The sequence below is a fragment of the Neomonachus schauinslandi genome, chromosome 6, assembly GCF_002201575.2.
Source record: "Neomonachus schauinslandi chromosome 6, ASM220157v2, whole genome shotgun sequence".
Lineage (NCBI taxonomy): Eukaryota > Metazoa > Chordata > Mammalia > Carnivora > Phocidae > Neomonachus > Neomonachus schauinslandi.
Genome location: NC_058408.1, coordinates 91,920,000 through 91,944,306, shown reverse-complemented (window position 1 = coordinate 91,944,306; position 24,307 = coordinate 91,920,000). Strand labels below are relative to the sequence as shown.

At 44.3% G+C, this 24,307-nt stretch overlaps 1 protein-coding gene across 1 annotated transcript; it reads right to left on the bottom strand.

Annotated features, from left to right (window-relative positions):
• Positions 1 to 486: 486 nt before the first annotated feature.
• ZNF365 (zinc finger protein 365) lies at positions 487 to 22,441 on the bottom strand. Its single transcript, XM_021699875.1, has 5 exons — positions 22,405 to 22,441; positions 19,910 to 20,665; positions 7,866 to 8,046; positions 1,515 to 1,552; positions 487 to 773 (listed from the first exon to the last, which is right to left on the bottom strand). Exons 2-5 carry the CDS (start codon positions 20,650 to 20,652, stop codon positions 512 to 514), a joined length of 1,224 nt encoding a protein of 407 aa, XP_021555550.1. The 5' UTR covers positions 20,653 to 20,665; positions 22,405 to 22,441; the 3' UTR covers positions 487 to 511.
• Positions 22,442 to 24,307: the final 1,866 nt, after the last annotated feature.

Sequence of the window (24,307 nt, the reverse complement as noted above, 5' to 3'; positions counted from 1 at the left end):
TTAAAAACAAATAAAAATATTACTATTTCACTGCCATTAAGAGAACTTTGCATTCCCACTCTTTGCCCCACAATTTAGAGAGCAGTGGACACAGAAGACTTTCTTCCTAGTGCCTGACATCTTGTGTGGCCTTGGGCCTTGGCTGAATCACCCCCACACAGAACCCCAGATGCAGATACTATTGGAGAGTGGTCTATTTATTTTACAAGTTGGAGCTTTCTTTTAACTAAAATTTTGGAATAAGACTGTTTTCATTTTTTTTTTTTCAATTCTTTCTGTAATCTGCCTCTTGCTTCTAAAAGGGGCCTGTAATAAATTTCTGGTTCCCCGAGATTCCCGTTTGTTAAATTCTGGTTAATCCAGGTGCCTGAATGGCCACGAAATAAATGTATTATGCCCTTCTTTTTTCCAACGTGTCTTACTATGGGATGTATCCCAAAGGGCATTATTGTTGGCCCCCAGAATAACATTCTGCAAAGCCCGGCAATGATAGTCCAGGGCCACCACCCTTTTAGATGATGTTCACAATTGCTGTTGGCTTTTTTTTGGCCATTTTGGGCCTGATGTTGCCTTTCCGGCTAAACCCCAGAGGCTCCCCTTTCTTTGATGGTCTGCAGAGTTCTCTTGGGGACTCAGCCTGTTCGTGAATGGATTTAGCAGGCTGCATGCTGGCTCTGTCATCCTTGGCTTTTCTCAGGTAGCTCCTTCCTTTTGGATGAAAATGGGTCTTGAGATCAGCGTGGTTACACACAGGATGTGGATGCCCTCTACTTCTACAGATGGTCGAGCAGGGGGAGATGAGCAGAAGGAAAGATTTTGTTTAGAACCTTAAAAGAAAAAAACAAAAGCAAAAACAAACCATCCACGGTACACTCACTCCTGCATGCCAGAGTGGCAGAAATGCTGCCAGTAAGTCAAATACAAATCGGTATTTTTCTTTCAAAAAGTCCTGTGGCCTTCATGATGTTATCTCATGATGCCAAATTCCCAGGGAGATGTTACTAGTTCTCTCACCAGAGACAAAACTGAGACACTGAAAATGTAAGGGACTCTCCAGGATAATACATACAGTTGGTCTATGGGAAAGATGAGACCAGAATCCAAACCCCTTGACTCTTTAAGTGACTATATATAGTAGTAATAGTCGTGTAGCCATCATAAAGTATGTGATTCCTAGCATAAATTTATACATATATTACATATGATGTAGTATACATACATTAATACTACTATACAGCTACTATGATTACACTATACCTCAATAAGAGAAAGTTACATTATAGAATACTGTAAAAATACTCCTGGACCACTAACATACCACCATATACTAATAGGCTATTAGCATAGTTAAAAGTTGTATCTGCAATTTACGAAATTAGGTACCCAGGCAGGTACATTTTCATCGGAGACTCTCAAATCCATTTTGAATACAGATATTATATACATAAAATGTAACAGGAAAACACATTATGCAAACGTTATCAAATGGCCCAAGTATAAAAAGATATACATACAGGCATTTGGGTTTCCTATTTGAGAAGATATCTGTAAGCTGAAGGAAAACAAATAAGAAAAAACATTACTTCGCTTGAAGGTTGGATTTGGCTTTAAAAATCTTTCTTGCTTATATTTTTAAGAAACCGTTCCCATTAAGGAAGCCAGGAACTGTTATCAGTAGCACGGCCCATGGCACCTTCCGCCACGGCAGGGAACAAGAACATCTCGGGCTCGGCCTCTGCTTCCTCGGGGAGCCTCTGTGGCTCGCTGTTCTGAGATTTTCAAGAAGCCATTATCAGTCGATCTAAAAAATTTCAAAATGTCAAAGAGCCCTCTAATGGAGCAACATCTGAAGAAACATGTTTTTTAAAACTAGAATGATGTGCCATTATTTCTTGATTAATTCAGGCTGCATGTGCAGCTAATTTACTACAGCTGTGCTTGGTGACAGTGTATCAACTAAACGGAAAATTGGCATAAAATGTTTATTGCCTAAAATACATCATTTCTAAAGTGAGAGCCTATGAAGACCAACTCCACAACTGTCCCTGAGGCCATCTATCATTGAGATTATTTTCCACTCCCAATGAAGTATCTGCATGCCCTTTTGTGGCTGGGCTCAAATATCATTTGCAGAACAAATTGAGAACTATCATTTTGTGAGCCAGATGTCACCATTCACTTTAGAGGCAAACCCAGTGTACTCCCAACCTTCCTTCCTGACCTCCCTCATGTAGCCTTCGCTAAAAGAAGTGCTGTCACAGCAGGAGGCAGACCCACAGAAGAAAAGGATGATAAAGAAAATGTGCAGAAAGGGCCACGTTGGTGTTGGGGCCCAGTGTGACCAAGACGAGAGTCCTACCATATTCAAATAATCAGAGAAACCAAGTTCAGCATAACAGGGTCACTCTCCCCGGGTCTCCTGTCTGCAGCTTGAGCTGTAGTCAGAAACAAATCAGAAAGAAGCTTTCCTTAAACTTTTGAGGGTCATGTCCCCAGGAAGGCAAGATGAGATTCCTGGCTTCTGCCTTCTGACTCAATGAAAAGTAAGCTTTACTGTTGACCCTGTTCACACTGGCTGGATTCAACAGGAGATTAATAGAGGTGGACCAAAAAAGGCACCCCCAAGGAGGGGCTTGAGATTATGCAATATACAAAGAAGGTCAGACAGAGGGTTCAGGCAAGTGTCAGGCTGGCAGCTTCTGGGAAACCCGAAGGTTTCAGTGTTTCCATCTTTCCGCCATGGCCCCGCTACCACTAGTAAGGGTTTCTTAGCTCGGCTCCTGGAATGGACTTTAGTATTATGTATAAATTGTAAAAAAAAAAAAAAAAAAAAAAAAAAGCTTACAGGGTGTTTCTTCCTTTAAATTGCTTCCTTCTTTTTAAAGTTATTCTTATGGCATAACAAATTTTTTTCACTTTACTGTATATATGTATGTAAGCATATAGTTTGATGATTTGTTGCCTATGTACGTATAATACTCTTGGAATTTTATGTAAAGTGTGTGTGTGTGTATTTACATGCATATGCATACTTTCCTCCCTGGGGAAGAGGCCAACAATGTTATCTAATTCAAAGAGGACTTCCAAAATGTTTTAAGAACCAAAACCTTGGTGCCTATGAATGTCACTGATGGACCCTGCTGGGACCTTAAGAAATTAGAAGAGTTTACTGTGTGTATTACCGAAAGGTAAATGCACAAATAAATATGGCTGGAGATGAGCCATAAAGCTCACCTATACACAGATATATAAGTACCATGACCTGTGCAGGTCTATATGTCACACACTGGATAAAATGCTGACTATATAACCACCACAATTAACCCTCAAAACAACCCTATGAGGTAAGCATTGTCATCCCCACCCTACAGATGTAGAAAGTAAGGCCGAAAAGTTAAGTAGCTGGTTTGAAGCCTGAATGCTTTACCAGTTTTAGAGCTGGGCTTCAAACCCAAGTTAGGACATTCCACGTCCGAGCAAGACTTCACACTGCTCTGCCTCCTTAAGGAGCATGTGTTTGTGGAAGAGCCAGCAAGTTTGTACACAAAAAGATCAATGGAATCCATGGCTGGATCCGAATCTCTCCAGTGATCCTACAGATCATGAGGCTTGGCTGGAGGCAGGGCCTGCTACCACCTTCCCAACAGAACCTCACATGCTCTCCTCCCTGTGAACACAAGAGGCCGCTGTTCCTTCTGGCCCCATAGCCTCAGGCAGATGGAAACCCTCTGCCCCCTTAGGTCCCCTCATTGCCTCTATTTTCTTGTAGTCCATCTACTTTGTAGGAGGATGGGGATCAAGAAGAGTCCTTAAGGAAGGTTCTGGAAAAATATAAATAGCGGCACAGAGAGCCCATCTGAGTGCAAACATGGTGTCTCAGGTTGTTTTGGGTTGGAGAAACTAGGCACCCAGCCCTCCTCCCACCTCCCCTCTGTGAATAGCAGCACTGTATACTCAACTGTTCAGGCCCAAATCTTAGATTCATTCTCGATTCCTCCCTTTCCTTCACCTGCTAAAACCTAATCTTTCAGCAATTCCAGCTGGTTTAGTCAACACTGTCCCCAGGATATATCCTATACCTGCCATTTCTCTCCGCCTCTGCTCTCCCCAAGCTGCCATCCCCCTTCCCCTGCCACACCATAATGGCCTTCTAAACTTCTCTCAGTCCTGTACCCCTCTAGTCTATCCTGCACCCGGCAGCCAGAGGGATTTTGCTAAAACATAAATCACCTCCTGCTTACAACCTACCAACGGCTTCCCTCTCTGCTCTGGAACGGATCCAAACTCCTTCTGTGACCCAGAAGCCCCGGCATGATCTGGAACCTTCTTGCATCTGTGACTTCAGCTCATCCCCCAAACGTGCCAAGCTTGTTCCCTTCTAAGCCACTTCCCAATTTTCAGAGAGCCACCTCAGTCCTGTTATTCAGGTCACAGTCCAAATGCAGCCTCCTCTGCAAGGCTTCTCCTGACCATGGAGGGATGGGGGCAGCCACTCACACACCTCCTCTCACCTTTTTCTTTACAGGGGTTATCACCTGCTAAGATCATCCTAGTTATGTGTGGACTTGTTTCTGGGGTCATCACCCTCCTCACTGAGAGCAGGGGCCTCACCCACCTCATTCACCCTGTTCCCCCAGCACCCAGTAAGTGCTGCATTCCCAATAAACACATACTAAATGAATGGCTGCTAGCCCTGACGTACAACCTGCAGGAACTAACTGCAACACTTAAAATGAGATGATCTGAGCTTTTCATGACCTTCCCTTTGAGCAGGTCTGTGCGTGATTTTGGCAGATGGGATATTAGGTCACTTGATGTCTAATTCGACAGCATTTTTTAGAGCACAAAGACAAAATATCTGAGTAAGCATGTTACGTTTTTAGAAATCAGCCAGGTGAAAAAGAACGCAAATGCTCAAGGGAATTAAGGGGAACTACAGATGCCGAAACATCATTTCAGAAAAGGCATTTACTAAATGTGAGGGGGAATTTTTCTAGGGCATAAAAGAATCTTAAAGCTAGAACACACCTTGGAAAGAAGCACCTCATCCATCAATCTAGAAATTTCACTGCTGTCTGGAGGTGGTAATGAGAAAACGAGGGAAGGGACAGACACTGCTTCTCAGTGTGGCTTTGGCAACAATGAAGAGCCAGGTCGGCTGGGGACGGCATTCCAGGCTCTGGGGCAATGAGCTCTCCTGGGAGTGGCTCAGGCTCCAGAAGCCAGAGCTCCTCACTGTTCTGGGGCTTCACTAAGCTGGGCCAAGTCAGTCAATAAAGTGATGATTTGAAGCTTTTCCTGCTAAAAGCATCCAAGTTCTTCTGTGTGTGGATGGCCACAGGAACCCTGGGAGGCCAGACTTAGCACTTGCATTACATCAAAGACACTGTTCCTAATTTCAGAGGTGTGTGTATATTGTTAAGATTAAGCAGCTGAAGGAAAAGGGAGAAACGGTCTGAGGGTCTGCAGACTACATCATAATGTGCTATGTTACGGGCCAAAGTGGAGTCTGGAGGACTTCCACGAACACGGGGAAAGTGCTTCTCTGCTCGATCCTTTCAGAAACAAAGCACCTCATTCTTGGTCTTCTCGGGGCGATGCGTCCTCCCGACAACAGTGACAGTCCGCCTCACTGCAGCCTGACCGTGTCCTACTCACAGATTGCTCTCCCTTCTATATTCCCCACTACCATCTTAACTGCATTTTCCTTTATTTCAATCAGTCAATTCTTCCTCGGGTAGATCAAGTCTGACGAGGGCAGATCATGTCATGTTTGGGACACAGGAGATGCAAATATGGATTAATTCCCTGCTGTATTTGTATGTCCAGATGAATGTGCACGTGTGCCTGTAAATCTGTGTATTTATGTGTGTACATGCGTGTGCACACACACACAGAACTTCGTATATACACAGCTGACTAGAAGACCTGAGGCCTGTCCAACTTTTGATGGCGTCTACCATCTCAGTGAAAATAATCACTGGCAATATCTCTTAAAGGATGTTTAATTTTCAAGCTGGAAAAATAAACTGAGCAGAGGAAAGTGAGCACAGAAATATAAATAAGAGAGAACGAATAGGCTTCCTCTCTTTCTCCTTGCCTTCCATTGCTTTCTTTCTTTTAAGATCCTCTTGGCTTTGTACAGTAGAATTTTACCCATTTCTTAGCTCTGGGTTACTTGTAAGCCTAAATACTAAGACTATTCATGCTACATTTTTATTTTAGAATTCTTAACCACTGAAGTCAGGTGACGATCAGAGAATTTAAGAGGCCAAAGACCCTAGCGAGCATCTGGTCCAACTGCTTCATTTAATAGAATTATAGGCCCCAGAAGACAAGGAGCAGGGCGGGAATGATCTGGAAGCCAGTCCTTTTCACCTCACATCTGGGCCCCGTGACCCCATGCCACACTCTCTCCTGATAGAGAGCAGGATGGGAAGAAGGCAGGAAAGGATTCAGAGCCTCCCTTCAGCCACACTGAGTTATGACTGCACTCACAGATTCCCAAGGAGGTGAGAGAGGAACTGAGGAGGGAAGTGTAAGCTCCCTCTCAGGAGATCACAGACACCAACAGGAAAATAATATACATGTCAGGTGGCTAAAACTGCTTTGATTACAGTTACTGGAACCTCACAGAAGTAACAAACTTACTTCTTTCCAGCCCACTTTTGTTCCTGACTGGAAAGTTCTAGAGCTCCCGTTGCTGCCCTGCTCTAAGGCTCACTATACATTACAGTAAGATTGCATAACGTTTCTTCATTTCTTCCTTCCTCCCTCTCTCTTTTTTTTCCTGTTGTCTGTTCCTCCCACCTTCCTTCTTTTATCCACCTGCTTGTCATCTCATTCCTTCTTTTGTGATTTAATCATGTTTCCCTTTAATCTTGGCTTCCAGAATGCTCAAACTAAACTTTTTAATCAACCAGTAGCAACTTTACCAACATTTTGGTTAGCATAAATGTTCCCTATTTTTCTTTCCCTTATATGTACAGTCCATTTGCAGGGGAAGTAAAAGAATCATTTAAAAATCTTTGGGGAAGGGGCTAAGCATAAATAAAATCAAACAGATCATGAAAATGTTATAAATAAACCACTTTGGGGTTTCAAAAGTTCTTTTTTTGGCTTTGTTGTTATCAAAAAAACTGTTTAGAGAGCAAATACGACCCCCCATCTCCCTCATCTAGAGCGTGATTATTTGTACCTCCTCCCCAACCCCCAAAGAGACCAGGGAATCTCGATCAAGCCACTTAGCAGAATCTGGACCTTTAGCCGTATCCACGGTTCTTGTCTGGGCTCTGGGGGTTTCTTAAGTCCCTGAAACAATATATAAACTTGTACGCAAATATTTATTATAGAACTGCCACTTGTGAAATTCTCTAAGACTTTTTGAAAATCTACTTAAAGAATGTTTCACCTATAGAGACTAGCAGATGGTGGTATCCTTCCACTTCAGGGAAAAAAAGAGGTATGTGGTTAGATTTTGCTACTACAAAGAAAGGCCAAAGCTTTCTTAAGATTCTCTTGAAGAGCTCCCAAACAGGATAATACCTCCCCATCTACTTGAGCACCCAGATTGAGACCGATGATTTCTTCAGCCACCTCCAACTCTGTTATTCTCTAATATAAAAATATCTCTACCTATTTATGTTGGTGTGGAGTGGTGGGGTGAAGACAACCGTGCATCCAGAATTTCACTTACTTCCAGGTGTCTTGGATTCACCTGTATGACTTCATAACACAGGGACGGCTGGCGCTGATGTCTAGGAGGTTCCCGCAAGTCATTCCCCAGCTCCCCTCTCCTCTGTCCTTGACCCAATCTCACCATACCCAAGGACCGCAGGCGTGGTGGCTGGACCTGTGCGACTTACCACGTGCTCACTGATGTCTCGGCAGAGGCCAGCAGCCTGCTGGCTTTGATAGTACTCTAACTGCTTTTCTGCCAGTTCTACCCGTTGCAACAGATTCTCAATAAAGTCCTGGAGCCGGGCTTTCCCTTGGACCTCCTTCTCAGCTGCTGCTTCCAGGAAATGGTTGAATGTAACAACTTCTCTGCAAGGCAAAAACGTCAGAACAGAAAGCGGAAAAATGAGCCAGGACTTCATTCATTTAACACGTATTTATTGAGTGCTGACTCTGTGTCAGGCAATGCCCTCGGCACTGTGCTCGCAGTGATGGCAAAAGAGATAAAATGACATTTTAGTGATTCTATTTCGAGATTGCACTGCAGTAGAAAGAGAGTGTCATTATCGAATATCCAAATAAATATCTAGGTCAGGGGTGGTAAGCGCTAAGGAGAAAACTGAAATCGGGTGCAAGGGGACAGAAAGTAACAGAAGAAGGGAATGTGTGAGTGGTATTTTAGAAAGGGGTCAGGGACAACCTTCAGGATAGGGAAACAGGGCAACAGGTACCAAGGAATAAGCCAGGTGGGTTCGCGGAGAGACAGGTCTGACGGACAGTTAGGAGGGCTGCCTGGCTGCAGGCGGGGACTGGGAAGGACAGAAAGAGTGGGGGCCACTATAATGACTCCAGATTTTCTTATAAATGAGATGGGAAACCAATGGACACTTTTGAGAAAAGTTCTGACTTACATTTTAAAAGTCTAGCTGCTGGGGGAGAAGAGAGCACAGGGAGGGAAGGTGTGGAAACGAAAGGGCATGCAGAGTAAAATGAGTCACCTTGTCCAACTGTGCATTTTTGAGCTAAAAGTGAAATAGTCCAAGAAATGCCATCCTGAGGTTGACCCAAGGTCCACCGGGAAAGCTATGTTAGCTGACAGAGGAGAATTCATGTGCAGGACTGCCCTTCCCCTAAAAAGTTGAGCAAAATACCTCAAACAATATTCCTTTATCCACATAATTCATTGTCATTTACAGATCCAGAAAAATTTTAATAACTTTATTACTATTTGATATCTTTTTATTTCTAATGCATGGATGAAAACAACACTTTCCTGACTTAAAATGAAATCCGTTCTTTATAAAGATTCAAATACATGAGGAATATAAAGAAGAAAATACCATCTGAAACCCCATTATCCTGAGACCAACACCTGTAACAATTTGGTAGCCATTCTCACGAGCAACTCTGCGAAAACACACATACATACAAACACGCAAACACACAGGTGCTTGGCCTTTTTCTCAGGCCAAGTACCAGGTAATCAGCATGACCAACAGGTGCATATTATCACAACTCTCTTCATCCAATTCTCAATAAGAAATTATGAAGATCTTTCAGCCTTCCCCTTTGTATGTCCTGCCACACCCACCAGGAGTAATGAATTCCATCGTTTTACCACCTGTTGGATATAGTACTTCTTGTATGTGTCTTCAGAATCTCTCTTGACCCTCAAGGAGTACCCCCTCCTTTATCTGGCCACTTTCAACTTAATGCAGAACCAAGATTCTAAAGACTGCTCATTCTCCTCCCAGCCTCTTTCATTTCAGATTAAGAAATCCCATTAAAAAAAAAAATCTAACTCCATCATTTGTTCTACATAGTTGATGAAATCCACTGCCTTCTCTGCACCTTCCACTTAGCTCCATAATTTCTTGAGAGCAGAATTTCAGGTAAGTCTGACCCAGGAAGTTTTACAGAAGTTTTTTGCAAAATAGTTGGTAGTGGTTTCTTGCTCCTTTATTCTGTACAATTAGTCAGTGACTCACTTTTACAATTATTTGTGATTTTTTTCTCTCACAAATATGTCACACTTGGCTATATTGAAACTTTTCTGACACTTCCTTCAGAGTCAAATGTCTCTGCAAAGCCTTAGAAATTACATATTTATAAAAATAGAAAAGAGACTGGTTCTGACATGATTCATCACAGAACTGCTTATTATACTAACCCCCTTTTTTTTTTCTAGTTTCCTCTCCAGGATCAAACATAAACCCCAATTCCATAATAATTCTATTATCTTTCAGCAGCTAAGAAAAATTCTCATAAAAGAAATGAATCCCTTTGGAAAGGAGTTTTCTCCCATCATCAAGTCTCAAGTTTATTTCCAGATGTTTCCGTATGAGCCCTGCATGGAAGACGTGAACTTTCCAAGCTGTCCAGGCCACGGACACCAGCCAATTTTAAAGCGCTACTGTCATTCAGCTTTTATCTGCCTAAGTAACCTTAAACTAGCAGCAAAATAATGGGGGGCCCGTCCGGGTGCTATATCCAGCATGCCACATCTGTTCATGGCTCTGAGGAATGGCTGAGATCCCCTAGATGGAGCTCAAAAGTACCACTAGAAAACAGAGCCTGGGAAATGGCTATTCCTTCGTCTTTCTGACATTAAGGCTTCCATTCATTCAGAGTAGAGACTTCGTAGGTGATTACTTAGGGTATCTGAATCATGACAGGAGTTTCCAAACTGTACTTACAGGGAAAACAACCAAAACCCACAACCCTCTCCCTTACCCAAAAGAAAAACATAGACAAAGAGCCAGTGTATTTTTTTCAATTCATTTTGGTTTGTAATATTTACCTCATTACGGAAATATTTTACATTTATTTTGGGAAAGATAAAAATTGACCTATTAAAAGATCTAAAACTGAGCAAGGGCCAAATCAGCCTTTTTGTTCCCTGCTCTAAGCCCATCACTTGATATAATACATGACATATAATGTTCAATATATATTCGTTGTAATGAATATTTTAAAGGACAAGGAAGAAACAAAAAATGACCCATAATCCCAACACCCAGAGGTACCTACTATCAACATCCTAGTATATTTTTCCAGTCTTTTTTTTTTTCTATGCATATTTACTATTTGGGGGTTCTCAGGCTGTAAAGCTTAGAATGTAAAACAGCAATATTTGACCCCTTAATCCCACAGGATTAACATCTCAAAAGCAAGAAAACAAACCTGAGTGCAATATGGTTTATGACTGTGGCTATATTTTTAAATCATGGAATGTTTTGCTACTGGTTCTATATAAAACTTTTGCAAATTAACATCAATGCTCCTAGCTGATCCTGGAGTGTTATGTCATGTTGTAGAAGAGAAGCATCTTTTTCTAACCTCTCCCTCATCCAATTACCTTGTGCCCTGAAGCTGAGAAGTGAACACCCTTTGCATTTTTCAACCAACCTGGTGTCAATACTAACTTAATTTCAGTTTACGAATGGTTCACATCAACTAAAAAAAGAAAGAAAGAAAAAGAAAAGACAGTTAAAACAAGCCTGATGATTTAATTTCAAATAAGATGTTATATAAGATGATGGCTGGAGAAGTGCCTCATGCTGAGAATATGTCTGGGTGTCTGTATTAGATAAAAACGGTAACCAAACCCAGTGACTAATTGTGGACTAGCCTGTGTGTACAACTTCAGATTCCCCTTTCACATCCTGTTCAATCTGGACCAACAATATCCAGAAACACCTCATATCTCCCCAAGGAATCTTGGGAATTTCCTGAATGAAAAAGAATGAGGTTTAACAACATTGCATTTATAACCGCTTTAATAATTAGACCAAACTGTCAAATATCCATTCAAAGTGGAAGACAGACCAACAGGTTTCAATATAAGGAAGAACAAGATACTCCCTGATAGGATTTCAGATCCCATATCTCAATGAATCTTGAAGAAACTACCAATTGTCACCTTCTGGCCTAGTAGCAAAGCAGAATATCCTGTTCTCGGACAAAGCTATTAAAGCACCCCTCTCTTTTCTTACTACATATATATGTGAGATCGGATTTCCTTCATCTACTTCCACCGAAACAACAGATTTGCAACAAACGAAAAGCAAAAGTAACAAGGTCCAGTTGCCTTCTATTTAAGTCAGATATTAAAAATATTTGCAAAACTTATAAAACCATGCTACTCTTTTTGCTAAAGAGTATTGTTATCTTATTGTTATTTTTAAATAAATTAATAATTGTATTTTGAATTTCTAAGTTTTAATTTCTTTTTTATTTGAAGATTTATTTATTTATTTGGGAGAGAGAGAGAACACAAGTGGAGGGGAGAGGCAGAGGGAGAGGGAGAAACAGACTCCCTGCCGAACAGGGAGCCCGATGCAGGGCTTGATCCCAGGACCCCGAGATCATGACCCAAGCCGAAGGCAGACGCTTAACCAATTGAGCCACCCAGGCGCCCCTAAGTTTTAATTTCTAATTCAGTAAATATTGATAGATAAAACTCACACTAACAAAACTTACGGGGATCCTTAGATATTTTTTTAGCAATATAAGAAGAAGTGGGGCCAACAGTTTGAGATCCTGCCAGGCTGGGTACAGGTGCTCCTGAATCTCAGAACGTGGGTGAGGGGTGAGCAACGAGGGCTGGAACCCCAGGAGGATGTGGTCACAGTCCACACGTTTATTTGTTCCACTATTTGGTAACTCGACAAACACTTATTGAATGTTAGCAGGTACTGGGCTTAGTGCTGGGGCAGTCCTGAACCCATGGCTATCCTCATGAAGCTTACTGCTGAATCCAGGGTCAGCCCACGTTTCGTGAAGGACTGGGGAGTATATATTTCAGGATCTGCAGGCCATCTGGTCTCTGTTACAATTACTCAACTCTGCCTAGTGCAAAAGAACCATAGAGGCTGTGTAACAATAAAACTTTATTTATGGACACTAAAAATTTGAATTTCATATATCCATATGTCGTGAATTATTTCTCTCTTGAATTTTTTTTCAAATTAAAAATTCTTAGCTCACAAGCTCCTCAAAAACAGGTAGCAGGCTGGACAGGTTGGCAGTGTGCTAACCCTGGATACAGTGGGAGAAGCAAATATTAAAAGAAACAAATAATGAAATAAATACATAATTACAAAGCTGAGCTGAATGACTAAGAGAAAGAATAATATGATGCCATCAGAGAGAAGAGGAAGAGACTTGTGTGGTTTTATTTTAGGTTCTCAACCCTGTGACCTAGAATACAGGGGGAAGCCTGGAGGCCAGATGGGAGAGAAGACAGAGGGAACCTGAGTGAAATCCCATCAGGCTGTGTGCAAACCAGCTTCGGGGAAGCTGAGTCTACGTCACTTCCAGCCCCATCTTTGACTTCTCATATACGTATTTTTTAAAAAGGTTAAATACTACAGAACACGAGGTTTTAAGCTTTGGTGGAAAATATACTTTATTTAAAATCAATACTTGATACTAAAGGAAAAAGTACCAGTATAGGATAAGAAACTAGTCTGAAGCTCACTGTTATGCAGAATGAAATGCAGAGCTAGAAATCTGTCCACATCCTGAGATTCACAAACAAACAAAGGGGCACCGAGTGAAAAAACCCTTTCAGTGTGATCAAAGCTTTATTTAGAAAGCGTACTTGTTCCCTCAGGCACTTGTTCATTTACAGGATGGCCATAGGTCTGAAACATTGATAATATTTAATTTTTTACAGATCGAACCCCTCAATTACTTCTTCTGAGGTGGGTTAAAGACAGGATAATTCAGAGAAATTAAAGATACACTGTCATGTGATGAACCCACTCTAGAAGCAGGTGTAGAGATAGAGGGAAATATGCATTAATGCATCCCGGTGTTCACTACAATGTTACAAAGTGCATTGTTAATAGGAGACAACCCACTGATCATATTGCATACTGTAATTTACAGTCATTTCCCTATGTTTTCATGGCCATCCCATAGCCTGATGTTCCCCTTGGGCCTCATAAATGCACATCACCTCTGTCTCTGCTCCAGCACCGGGGACCTCCCTTCATTCAGCCTGTGAGCCAGATTCTTACTTCTGCACACGCTGTTTTTCCACTGGGGTCCCTCCCACTGCCTTTCCCTAGTCTCCGTTCTTAATGAGTCTTCTAACCTCAGGGCTCTCCTGTTAGGAAGCTTTCCCACACATGCCTAGGTGTGGGTTAGGTGACCTGCTGTGTTCTCCCACAGAACGTTGCCTCCTACCACAACGCACACTGCAGAGAGGACTAGTCATGCCGTGTACCCCATCCATTGGGAAATCTGTGTGGTCAGGGACCTTGCCTGCTCCTTCACTGTGGTAACCCCAGCGCCAAACACTAGCCCAGCACACAATAGGGGCACAACAAATTTCTGCTGAGTGCATGAAATGTACAACCACACTCTAGCTGAAAATCTTTAACTGACAAAAAGAGCCTGAGGTTTCTTTTTATCTTTTTCCAGACAAGTACTAGGGCATAAAACCAAAAAGTAATCCACAATACAGGTACCTCCCACAGGACTGAGGGTGGGATCTAAAATTGATGCTTCTCTTCTATTCTTAAACAACACTTTAAAATCAGCTTCTCCTCCCAAAGGCAAAGCTCTACCAACTTATTTAAATTTCATTTTACATTACTGATTTATGAACCTCTTTGGAGGTATGTGAAATGGTAAAAATACCTCTGGCTAAAAATAGGCTAGCTATTGATCACAGAGCACGTCAGACAGACCGTAATGTCAGCCGCGAGGCAAATCCTGAAGCTGGAGTCCACCACCTTGCAGTGTTGGGAGCCAGGCTGCCAACCTGGAGCTCAGGGTTGGCTCCTGTGCATCCCAAGGGGCCCCACAGGGTGGAATGGGCACCTGCGGCCCATCTGAAGCCATGCCATCTCTACTTTTGTTGGCCCTTTGCCTCACCTTTCTCTTTTGGCTTCTTTGACTAAACCGAAAGGTATATACTTCTCATTAAGAGCTTAAAAAATAACTCTAATGAGAAAGTCAAATGACTCTCACTGGTAATAAGTAGATCAACATTACATCTAAGCCCCTTGGTCCAGACAGAAAGAAGGTACATGGACATTAGACAGAGAAAAACGGAATATTTTCCTTGGTCTCCAACTTTTAACCATCCCTAAGAGGGCGTGTTTGACGTCCAGTTTTTCCTACATTACTTTTTTTTTTTTTTTTTAAGATTTATTTATTCATTTGAGAGAGAGTACATGAGAGGGGGGAGGGTCAGAGGGAGAAGCAGGCTCCTCGCTGAGCAGGGAGCCCGATGCGGGACTCGATCCCGGGACTCCAGGGTCATGACCTGAGCCGAAGGCAGTCGCTTAACCAACTGAGCCACCCAGGCGCCCCTCCTACATTACTTTTAAGTCTGCATGGAAAGCAGCCTGGAAAGAGAGGACCTCATTTACATAAACGCACTAAAATGTGGAGCAAACAGACCCCTCCCTGTCCCACTGAACCCTACATGTAACATGATTTTTCCTGGCCTGTTTCCTAGCTATGGATCCATCTGGAGACCAAGTTGTCTACTCACTGCTTTAGCTGATCAAAAATAGAAATGCTGTAATTAAGTGGCAAGAGGGTTTAGCTGTGCAAAGCAAGGTATACCAAGTCAAACTTTAAAAGGCCAGCATCCCACAGCTAGCTTACGATAGAAACCTAACTCATGTTACCTGGCTCAGGCCATCCCTTTAGGCCTCTTTCATCATACCCCTAATGATCTGTTTAATGTTTAATTTTACCTTCTGGCCTCTTCCTGCCGTAAATGCAGAAATGGGACTCATCCGGTATACCACGGTAGGACCTAGAACAGTACCTGACGCACGGCAGGCACTTAGTGCAAGATTTGTCTCCTGGGCTGACTGCCAGCTGAGAGCAGGGCAAATAATGAAGGAAGAAGGGAAGGATTATACCTATCGTAGCTTGCAAGGGAGTAGGATGGAGATTCGACAGAATTATAAGGGGGCCCCTCACCACAATAAAGGGCTGGCATGCTCCATTCTGACTGGCCACGGACAACCAGAGAGTCACGTTAAAAGCCCTGGGCTGGTATTCCGGAAGCTGAATAGCATAACCACACTTAGGATGCCAGCATTTCCCTATTTCCCAACACCTTTGATGCCAGCTGATATCTCCTTTAATCTCATCAGAAAAATAAATGACGTCACCGTAGCAGCTCTCAAAACAGCAAAGAAGCCGGCCCATTCCAAAATGGGCCAGATTCAGTATTACATAAGTCATGACGCTTTGGGCAAATACCCCATTTTCAAAAGTCTGGCTGAGACACAGTGAATTAATGGAAAAAGCACTCAGCAGAGAGACAGGGAATATGGGTTTCAATTTCAGCTCTGCTACCAAATTTTTGTCCTTGGGCGAGTCATTCCACTACTCTGGGCCTTATTTTCCACGTCTGTAAAATGAGAGTGTTATCCTGAAGGAGACAAGGAGTACCTTCCAGTTCCCAAATCACACGATCTCCTCAGGGGCCATCTCTAATAGTCTTTCTTCTCCCTGCTGTCCCTTCAATGTCGCTCTCCTCTGGCCACCGATGCAAATAACTGCCATTCCTCCTCACTTCCTCAGTGTGGCCTCTCCACATTTAAAAAAAAAAAAAAAAATCTGTTCTCTAATAGTTTATCAACTTGAAACCATGCCTTATATTTAAGCACTTGTTCCAACTACCTTGGGTCTGAACATGGACATGATCACAGGGATGTTTTATGCTTCCTATGCAGGATGTTAGCTCCTTAGAGGAAAACAGCATGAATTTTATGTTCCCCATATACACCTAGCACGGTGCCAGGCACATCACAGGTGCTCAGTTAGGGCTTTCCAGTCTTACCAGAAGGAGGTACAGAAAAACTTGGGATTACTGGTATTACACAGGTGTGCTCCAAACCTTGGATGACCCACTCAGCCACAAATCAGCTACCATCCAAGTCCATCCTTTCTTGTTAAGGGATACCTTACCGCAAGGTTGGCTGGGACTGATTTACCTGATTACAGGCAGTGGCTACCCTATAGCTCTGAATACTCTTGAATAAGTAAATACCTGCTTCAATAGCACTTTTAAAGTTGCAGAGACTTCGTGAAGATGACGGACAACATCTCCCTTGGATTTGCACCCCAGAAACAAATAGACACCTCTCTCCAGGGATACAATGAGACTCACCAGCCCAAAAAGTACAAGATATTGCCTATTCAATCTCCTCTGTTATAGAGCTTACATAGGCCCTCTATAATGCAAGGCCATTCAGCCTATGGACAGCTTCAGGGCAGAAGCGGCCCTGGAGTCTTTCATTTCAGTTTGAAAGAAAGGATTTTAAAGTTGAGAGAACAAATCCGTAAGCAGAAGAGCCTCCTAAGCCTCACTTGAAAGGATCTTAAAATTGAGGGAAAAACAATCTGTACACCAGAGAGCCTCACGTAGGTGTTTGGGTTTTTTAAAACCGAATCTCCCATCTGTGTCTCAAAGGGTCCCCAGAGTTGAAGTCCATGTTGAGTAGGACTGCAACCACGTGCTTTCTCTCACAAATAAGTCTTGAGGGCTCATCTGGAGGGGTTTAGCAGGGCAGCACAACTCCTGGTTTGCTCTCTGGCCAAATAGGGTCTTCCCGTATCTAAGAGGTCACCTCTTCGGTCAAAGACATAGCTCCGTGAGGGCTGGTGAGGAGGGAAGGGGCTGGTCCTGGGCAGGCAAATCTAGTCGAATGAACTCGGTTTCAGTGGTGCGGCAGATGGGCAGCTGGCTTGCTCTGCACCCCGTTTTGGGGGCAGGGGGTGGGTGTCAGGGAGGCTGAACACTACAGAACCTGAGGGAGCTGGCCAGTCACCCTCTCAGACCAAGAGCTCCAGTGTCCTTCCTGGAAACAAGACTCTTTCAGTGCTTTTTTACGTACAGAAAGAGTGATTATTTGAGACCTGAATACAAACTGACAGGCCAGGCCAAATGAAGGCTTTAAAAAAATGAAGACTTTGTTAATTTTATGTTTAAAATTTTAAGGCAGTTTCACTGTATTTTCATTGAAAGTGTTTTTATTTTTAATGTTATTGCTGCTGCCCCCCTCCGTAGTCCAAAATGACATACTAAAAACCAATTCATAATTTATCTTCAGATATACTCACAAAAACGTGAACAAAGACATATGTATAAGGCCGTTAACTGAGGCACTATTTTTAATACTAGGAAAACAGAACAAAACCATGTATTCATTAATAGCAAGCTGATGAAATCAGCCATGAAGGCATCCACACCACGGCCATGCGATAGCCAAAAGGAATGACATAATCCTATATTTAGTGCCTGAAGGATGCCTGCAACACACTATGTTAAAACAACAACAAATTCCACACATAAGTGGCAGAATAGTATGTGTCACGATTCCACTTGGGAGAATATAGCATCTCTCTCTGTGTATAAAGTACATACGATTGTAACTACATAGGAAAGGTCTGGAAGGACATTCACCATGCTAAACAGTAGCTGTCTCTGGAGGATGGAGCAGGGTATGCTTGGAGAGGAAGGGACACTTTTAACACATACAGTTCTACCCTGTTAAATTTTTTTTTTTATGAGTATATATTACTTTTTCAATTGGTCTTCAGGTAACAGCACTGGGTTAACATTATCATAATTGATCCACGCATGGCCCGCTTTTACTAAGTTATACTAAGATATTCTTAATAACTAAGCACTCTTGAACCCAACACCCCAAGCAAAAGTTAGATCCTTGGCAATAACCTAGATCTAACTATATGATTCTCCCTGCCATCATACTGGCTTCCCTCCAGGCAACCACCAGCCCAAATCCCACATTCATTATTTACTTGTGTAATTAATAAGTAAAATATGACAAATCAATATGTGCAAACAATCAGTTTGTTTTCCTTTTAAATTCACTGCTCTTCAATCAAACAGAAATACCACAAATTTAATTCTAAGCTTGTCTTTGCACATAGGGGAACCCCATCTGCCATTTTTCCGGTGATGCAATGTTAATCACCCTGGTGGCCCCAATGGGTCATCATGGCACTAACTTCTCATGGGGAAACTCCAGAAGCCAAGAAAGAAACATTTTTCATTACAGATCATTTCCCTAAAAGCAAAGTAAATCCGTGGCTGATTTGAATCTGTCCTCACTAGGTAATTAAAAAAATTTCTAGTTGATCAGAGCAGGCTTTCCCTCTAGGTAGAATGTAGGCATTTAGTGATACTAGGTAATGATCTCTTTAATATATAGGGTTTCTCAGCCTCTTGCCAAATGGAGAGGCTTTAATTACTACACTTTAAGAGACAATACATGATAGAAGAGTGCCAGTGGACACAGAAAGTATGAAATTAAGTCAACCTCTATAATATAATCCAAGTTATTTGAAACCTTCCTTCTAGTTTATCCTAGGGTATCCATTTTTATGCCCTTTGATTCTACGAATTCTGAGCCTCCATTTAAAACTAACTCCAACATTCTGCATTTGGGAAATATACTGCATTATTAGGTATGCTTTTCTAGTTTGAGTTGAAGCCATACTTCCTGATAAGGAAATGCTTTTCCAAGTAGGATGTCTTTCACCTCTATCTTGTGAAAACCACTTGTCAACTCTGTGCAAGCCTGACTGACTCTAGCATCACATACCATTCTACAAAAAGAAAATTCTCAAACTAAAATCACAGAAGCCAGCAGGATCAGAAAGTCTCCTCTGGGTTTACTAATGCCTGCTTCTTCCAAATAAAAACTATAATTAAATGGATTCTCAGCTACCAACATTTAATTAACACGAGCAGATAATCCAAAATGGCAAAGAAGCCAGAATTACTGGTATTTAGAGCATATTTATATACTCGAACAAGACAGCATCTCATGTTCTTGACTTGGCTACATGGAGGGAGGCTACCAAGGAGAAATGGCTGGGCTAGAGCTGCCTCTCTGCCTTCCCATTCACCTCCCCCCTGCTCACCAGCTGGTGCTGGGAACCGATCCCACCACAGATACACTGCTACTCCTCTCTCTCAAAACGAACGTTCCTATAATTTCCAAGGCGAGAAGGGACTGAATATTTTGACTCTCCTGCTGCCGGGTTGCAGACTATACGCAGAGAGGGTCAATGGTATCAAAAGCCTTGTGCATCCCACGTTCAACTGTATCAATGCGAAAGGCAGCCAAAGTAGCTGCAAGTAAGAAAAACCCAATCGTGGCTTGACCTGTGCTTGTAACTTGGGGGTAGGCGCCTAAAGCGACGGCACAACACCACTTACTCTTCCTTCCGGAGCAGCTCCTCCTCGGACTCGCTCAGGCGCTGCCTGAGCGCAGCGATCATCTCCACCGCCACGTCCACCTGGCGGTTCAGGGCCCGCTCTCGCCTCTGCACCTCCTGCTTTTTCTGCGTCAGCTGCACAAAGGCCGCCCGAACTTCCAACAGTTCGGCCGTTTTCTGGGCCAACTCTTTGGTGAGTTTATCGATTCTCTTCTCGATGGTCCTGTCCACGGCCTCGACCATCCGGTTGAATTTTTCTCGGACGTGGGCCTCGAAAGCGGCTTTGGTGTCCGAGGTGGGCAGTCCGGGACTGGAGCGCGGCCCCTCCAGCGAGTCTGCACGCAGGTCCAGCGCCGTGTAGGTCTGCACATAGGACACGGGCCGCTCGGCCACCACCTCGAATGGCTTCCTGTCCTTGGAGTGTTCGTGCGAAATGCTGTATAAGTTCACATAGCTGGGTTTCTGCTTCACCACGTGGCCCGTACCCTGCAGTTTTCCCTGTTTCAGGGGTTCTGAGGCAGTGACTAGGTCTGTGTCTTTGAGGGATGGGAAGAGGCTGCATTTGGTCAGGAGGGTTCTTTCCTGGTAGCTGTGACTGAATTCCAGATGGGCCCTCAACGAGGACAGACTTCTAAACCTGGTATGGTCTCCACACCTCGGGCAGCGGAACGGCAGGCACACGGCAACATTCTGGAAGGACTCCTGCCAGGGGTATCTGCTTGCCTCAAAAGCCTGCTGTTGCATTACTCTTCAGGTCCTGGGCAGGGCAACGGAAAACAGGTAGTTTACACATCTGTTTAAAAAGTGCTGCTGAGACGCTTGTGGCCCCTCACCTCTACCAGGGCAGAGGCTTTTGGCTTCAAATGCCTTTGGCATATAATATCTCACATTAAAATTAAAACTACGATCCGCGAGCCAAATCCAGCCGCATTCACTCCTTTCTGTGTGGCCTACTACTGCTTTTGCACTGAAGGCAAAGATGAGTGACTAGTTGGGACAGAGCCTCTATGGCCTGCAAAGCCAAAATGACTTACTCCTGGGCCTTTAGGAAAAGCTTGCCAAGCTCCCCCCGCCCCAGCCCAAGATGAAGAAGGTGGGTAAAATTCTCTTTTTGCAGATGAGAAAACTGGAGCAAGGAGGTAAAGTAATGAATTCAAAGCCAGATGGAAAGTGGCAGATCCGGAAGTGGAATTTAAGTTTCCTGCCCTCCTGAACTGAGCACACTCACTGCAAACCTGTGCCCTATTCTACTGATACAATCCTGGTAAGCATGAATTCCAAAAAGGAGGAAAACTCACACAAATTGTCAAAATTTGTCCTGGGAGAGAGAGTTCAGCGATCTTTCTTCAAACATAGGAATGATATTACTCAAGCTAGGCGCAGTGGCATTAAACACAGAATCAGCTGGAAATTCTTCAACCTAAGATTTTGCCTTTAGTTATTGTTGTGATGGCATAAATCAAAATATTATGGTAACAATGATAGCCTCCCATAATCCAGATTTACTGACATTTGGGAACTCAAGATACCAAATATATTTTGACCCAAGAGGGACCATGGTCAGGACTTCAGAAAAATAACTGTTCTGAATGGATTTATCTCGTCTCTGACCCTGTTTTAATATGATAACCTTTAGAGATGGCCAATATTTGAACCCGACAGGTATCAGCATAACTCTTTTAATAACAGGAAGTTCTTATTTCCTTGTAGCAATTTATTATCTTAGCCCTAGCAACAGATGACTGCTAGCAACCCTATTCTGCAAGCAGGGCATACCTATTCCCTCCAGGAATGGTTTCTACTTAAATGTAACAAGCCCTGGGCCCCCAAAAAGAGGAAGCTCAACTAAGGGTCTAGACTGGAAAGTGTTGTTATTGGGCCCTCAACCTCTTCAAAAAGCAGAGGCGCAAACGGTCCCCAGCCAGGTAGGCAAAGCCTCCAGGTTAATAAGCCTCTGGCCCCTAGAGAGGGGAACCTCTTCCTGTGCTACGGCGGGCCGTTTAACGACCGGTTTTGTGGAGACAGGATGCAAACCCTGACCGAAAAGGCAGCAGAGAGGTGAAGGCAGGGGAAGTCAGGATTTCAAGGGGTGAAGTGGGAAAGGGTTGGCATCCCCGAATGGGGAAATGGGTAATCACACACTCTGGGAGTACTCGTGCTTTCAAGGGCCCAGGGGAAACCCCAGTCCACAGGGTTGGCGGAAAAGCCCTCATTCCCTCTGCCCGCGCAGGGCAGGCTGGCAAAGATGTTCTCCGGAGGGTCCCGGCTCTCCGAGGGTCCCGGCTCTCCCCGCCCCCACTCCGCTGCGGGCCAGCCCTCGGGAGCCAGAGTGGATTCGTGCGCACACGAGTTCCCGCAAGTGGGGGCCGACAGCTTAACTCCCCGCCGCGCGGAGGGGACGCGACCCCTCCCCAGCCCGGGACCGCCCCGCCGGTCCTCTCTGCCGCGCCCCCTGGGCCGGGCCGCAGGCGCAGAAGCCCCGCTGCCGCCACTTACCCGACTTGTTGCTGCAGCTGCAGCCGCTGCTGCTGCCGCGGCGGCCGGTGCTACTGCTGCGGGAGCAAAGCGGTTTTCAGCAGAGCCGTAAATCAGGCTGAGCCCGGGCCCGCTCCCACCCCCCGCGCACCCCCGCGCCGGGACCCGCGGCGTCCAAGGCGGAGCGTGGCGCGGGCCGGCGGGGTCGGCGCGCGCGGCTGCGGGGGACCCCGGCGCCCGAGAGCGACCGCCCCGGGGCGGGGGAGGCCTGGGGCGCCAGCGGCCCCGCGAGCGACACCCCGCTCCGCCCAGCGTGGGGGAGCACCGTCTGCCCGCCCCCAGCCGTGAAGCGGGATGTGGCTCAGGATCCCACTGACATCACCCGGGGAGCCGCTGGGCTCGCTGCCCGGGGGAGGGAAGGGGAAAAGCGTGCCAGGCTCGGAGGCGCTGCGCTTTCTGCAGGCCCTGGCCAGCTCTTTTGCACTTTACAGTTACTGGGGAGCGGGAGAGTGTGGATGAGGATGAGGCGCGGCTGGGTGTCTTCGCTAATCTGCCGGCAGGAAGGTCCGGGTGTTCATTTTAGGACCTCCTCATCTTAAGCAGCGGGGCCGAGAATGTCCCAAAATAACCTAGCGTCTACTCTAGCCCCACCAGCTGAGCATCCTGGTGCTAAGTTAACCGGCAGAACTAAATCTAGTAAAGTATGTGGGTTGTGAATAAATAAAGCGAGAAGACCCCCCACGCCCTCAGCCGGATCTCTGAGGGACACGCCTCCTCTCCCCTAATCCTCAGGCCTCCAGTCCCCGCCCCTCCCCGCAGGAGCGAAGATCTCTCATCCTACAGAGGTTTCTTTCCTTCTGAAAGACCCTGATGACTCAGCTTTTTATTTTAACCTGTTTTGGGGTATTCCTGGTCTAACTCTTGAAATATGAAACCAGGATAAAAGTTACTGTTGGGTTTTCTTGTTAGAAAGAGAGATTCTGTTCATCTGTGTAGTTATTTCAGTGCATCTTCTTGACTCCTAAGGGTGTCTCTGTTCTCAGAGCTTACTATATTACTCCTTTCAACGCTGATTTTATTTCAATTGTGAATATCTCAATAATTATCTTAGGTTTTGTTTATTTATTTATTTTGGGCAAACTCTAGAGTCAGACATGATTCAAATCCTAATTCTGGGATTCAAATCCTGACTTCTAGGACCTGCATCAAGTTAGGCTTTTCTGTGCCGTGGATTTCTCATCTGCGAAATGGAGATAATCGGGACCTACCTCTTAATGTGATGAGGATCAAATGAGGTTGTGAGGGTAAAGCACACTCTCTGACCCAGAACTACACTGATAAAATCAGCTCTGGTTATTTCAGGTACAAGAGAGGAGCCTACACGTCTATAAAAAACGGAAGAAAAGGGGAACTAAATATGTACTGACTTCCACATAAAGGGTGATATAGGCTGTTGTGCTGGGGTGCATTCTCTTTGAAAAGATTATATTTCATTGAATTCATCTGATGACTCTCAAAAATATGTTTATTCCAAAAATCAATTCACTTAGTAAAATATTCTTAAGTGTGAAATGTACATGTAATGGAGGGCAACCTCATCCTGGTCATCTAACCGATGGGAGGAGCATACAGGGTAAGCCTCTCTCAGGGGCTGCCTGCCTTAGAACAAAATGCCCCAAAAGTAGCTCTGGAGAAAAAAAGCTCTGGGTTCAGGTCCCTCCCATTTCTTAGGCAGCTTCCTGCCTCTGGTCCTTGAGTTCCTCCCCTGTAAAAATAAAAGGATGGAGATTTTCAAGGTCCTTTTTTCACCCTAAAAGTATCAAGGATAGTATCAAGTAATTATGGAGAGGTTGTACTATTCAGGATCTAGAGTTGAGCACTGTGGGAGATTCAACTCTGATAGAAGGCACTCAGGACCTTACAG

What these genes read in the sequence shown, in the direction of transcription:
- ZNF365 (XM_021699875.1), bottom strand. Translation starts at nt 20,652, where the DNA reads ATGCAACAGCAGGCTTTTGAGGCAAGCAGATACCCCTGGCAGGAGTCC. An exon ending in GAGCTGCTCCGGAAGGAAGA is followed by an intron (nt 8,047 to 19,909) that starts GTAAGTGGTGTT and finishes TTTGCCTTGCAG; the next exon opens with AGAAGTTGTTACATTCAACC. An exon ending in GAGACATCAGTGAGCACGTG is followed by an intron (nt 1,553 to 7,865) that starts GTAAGTCGCACA and finishes GTTTTCCTTCAG; the next exon opens with CTTACAGATATCTTCTCAAA.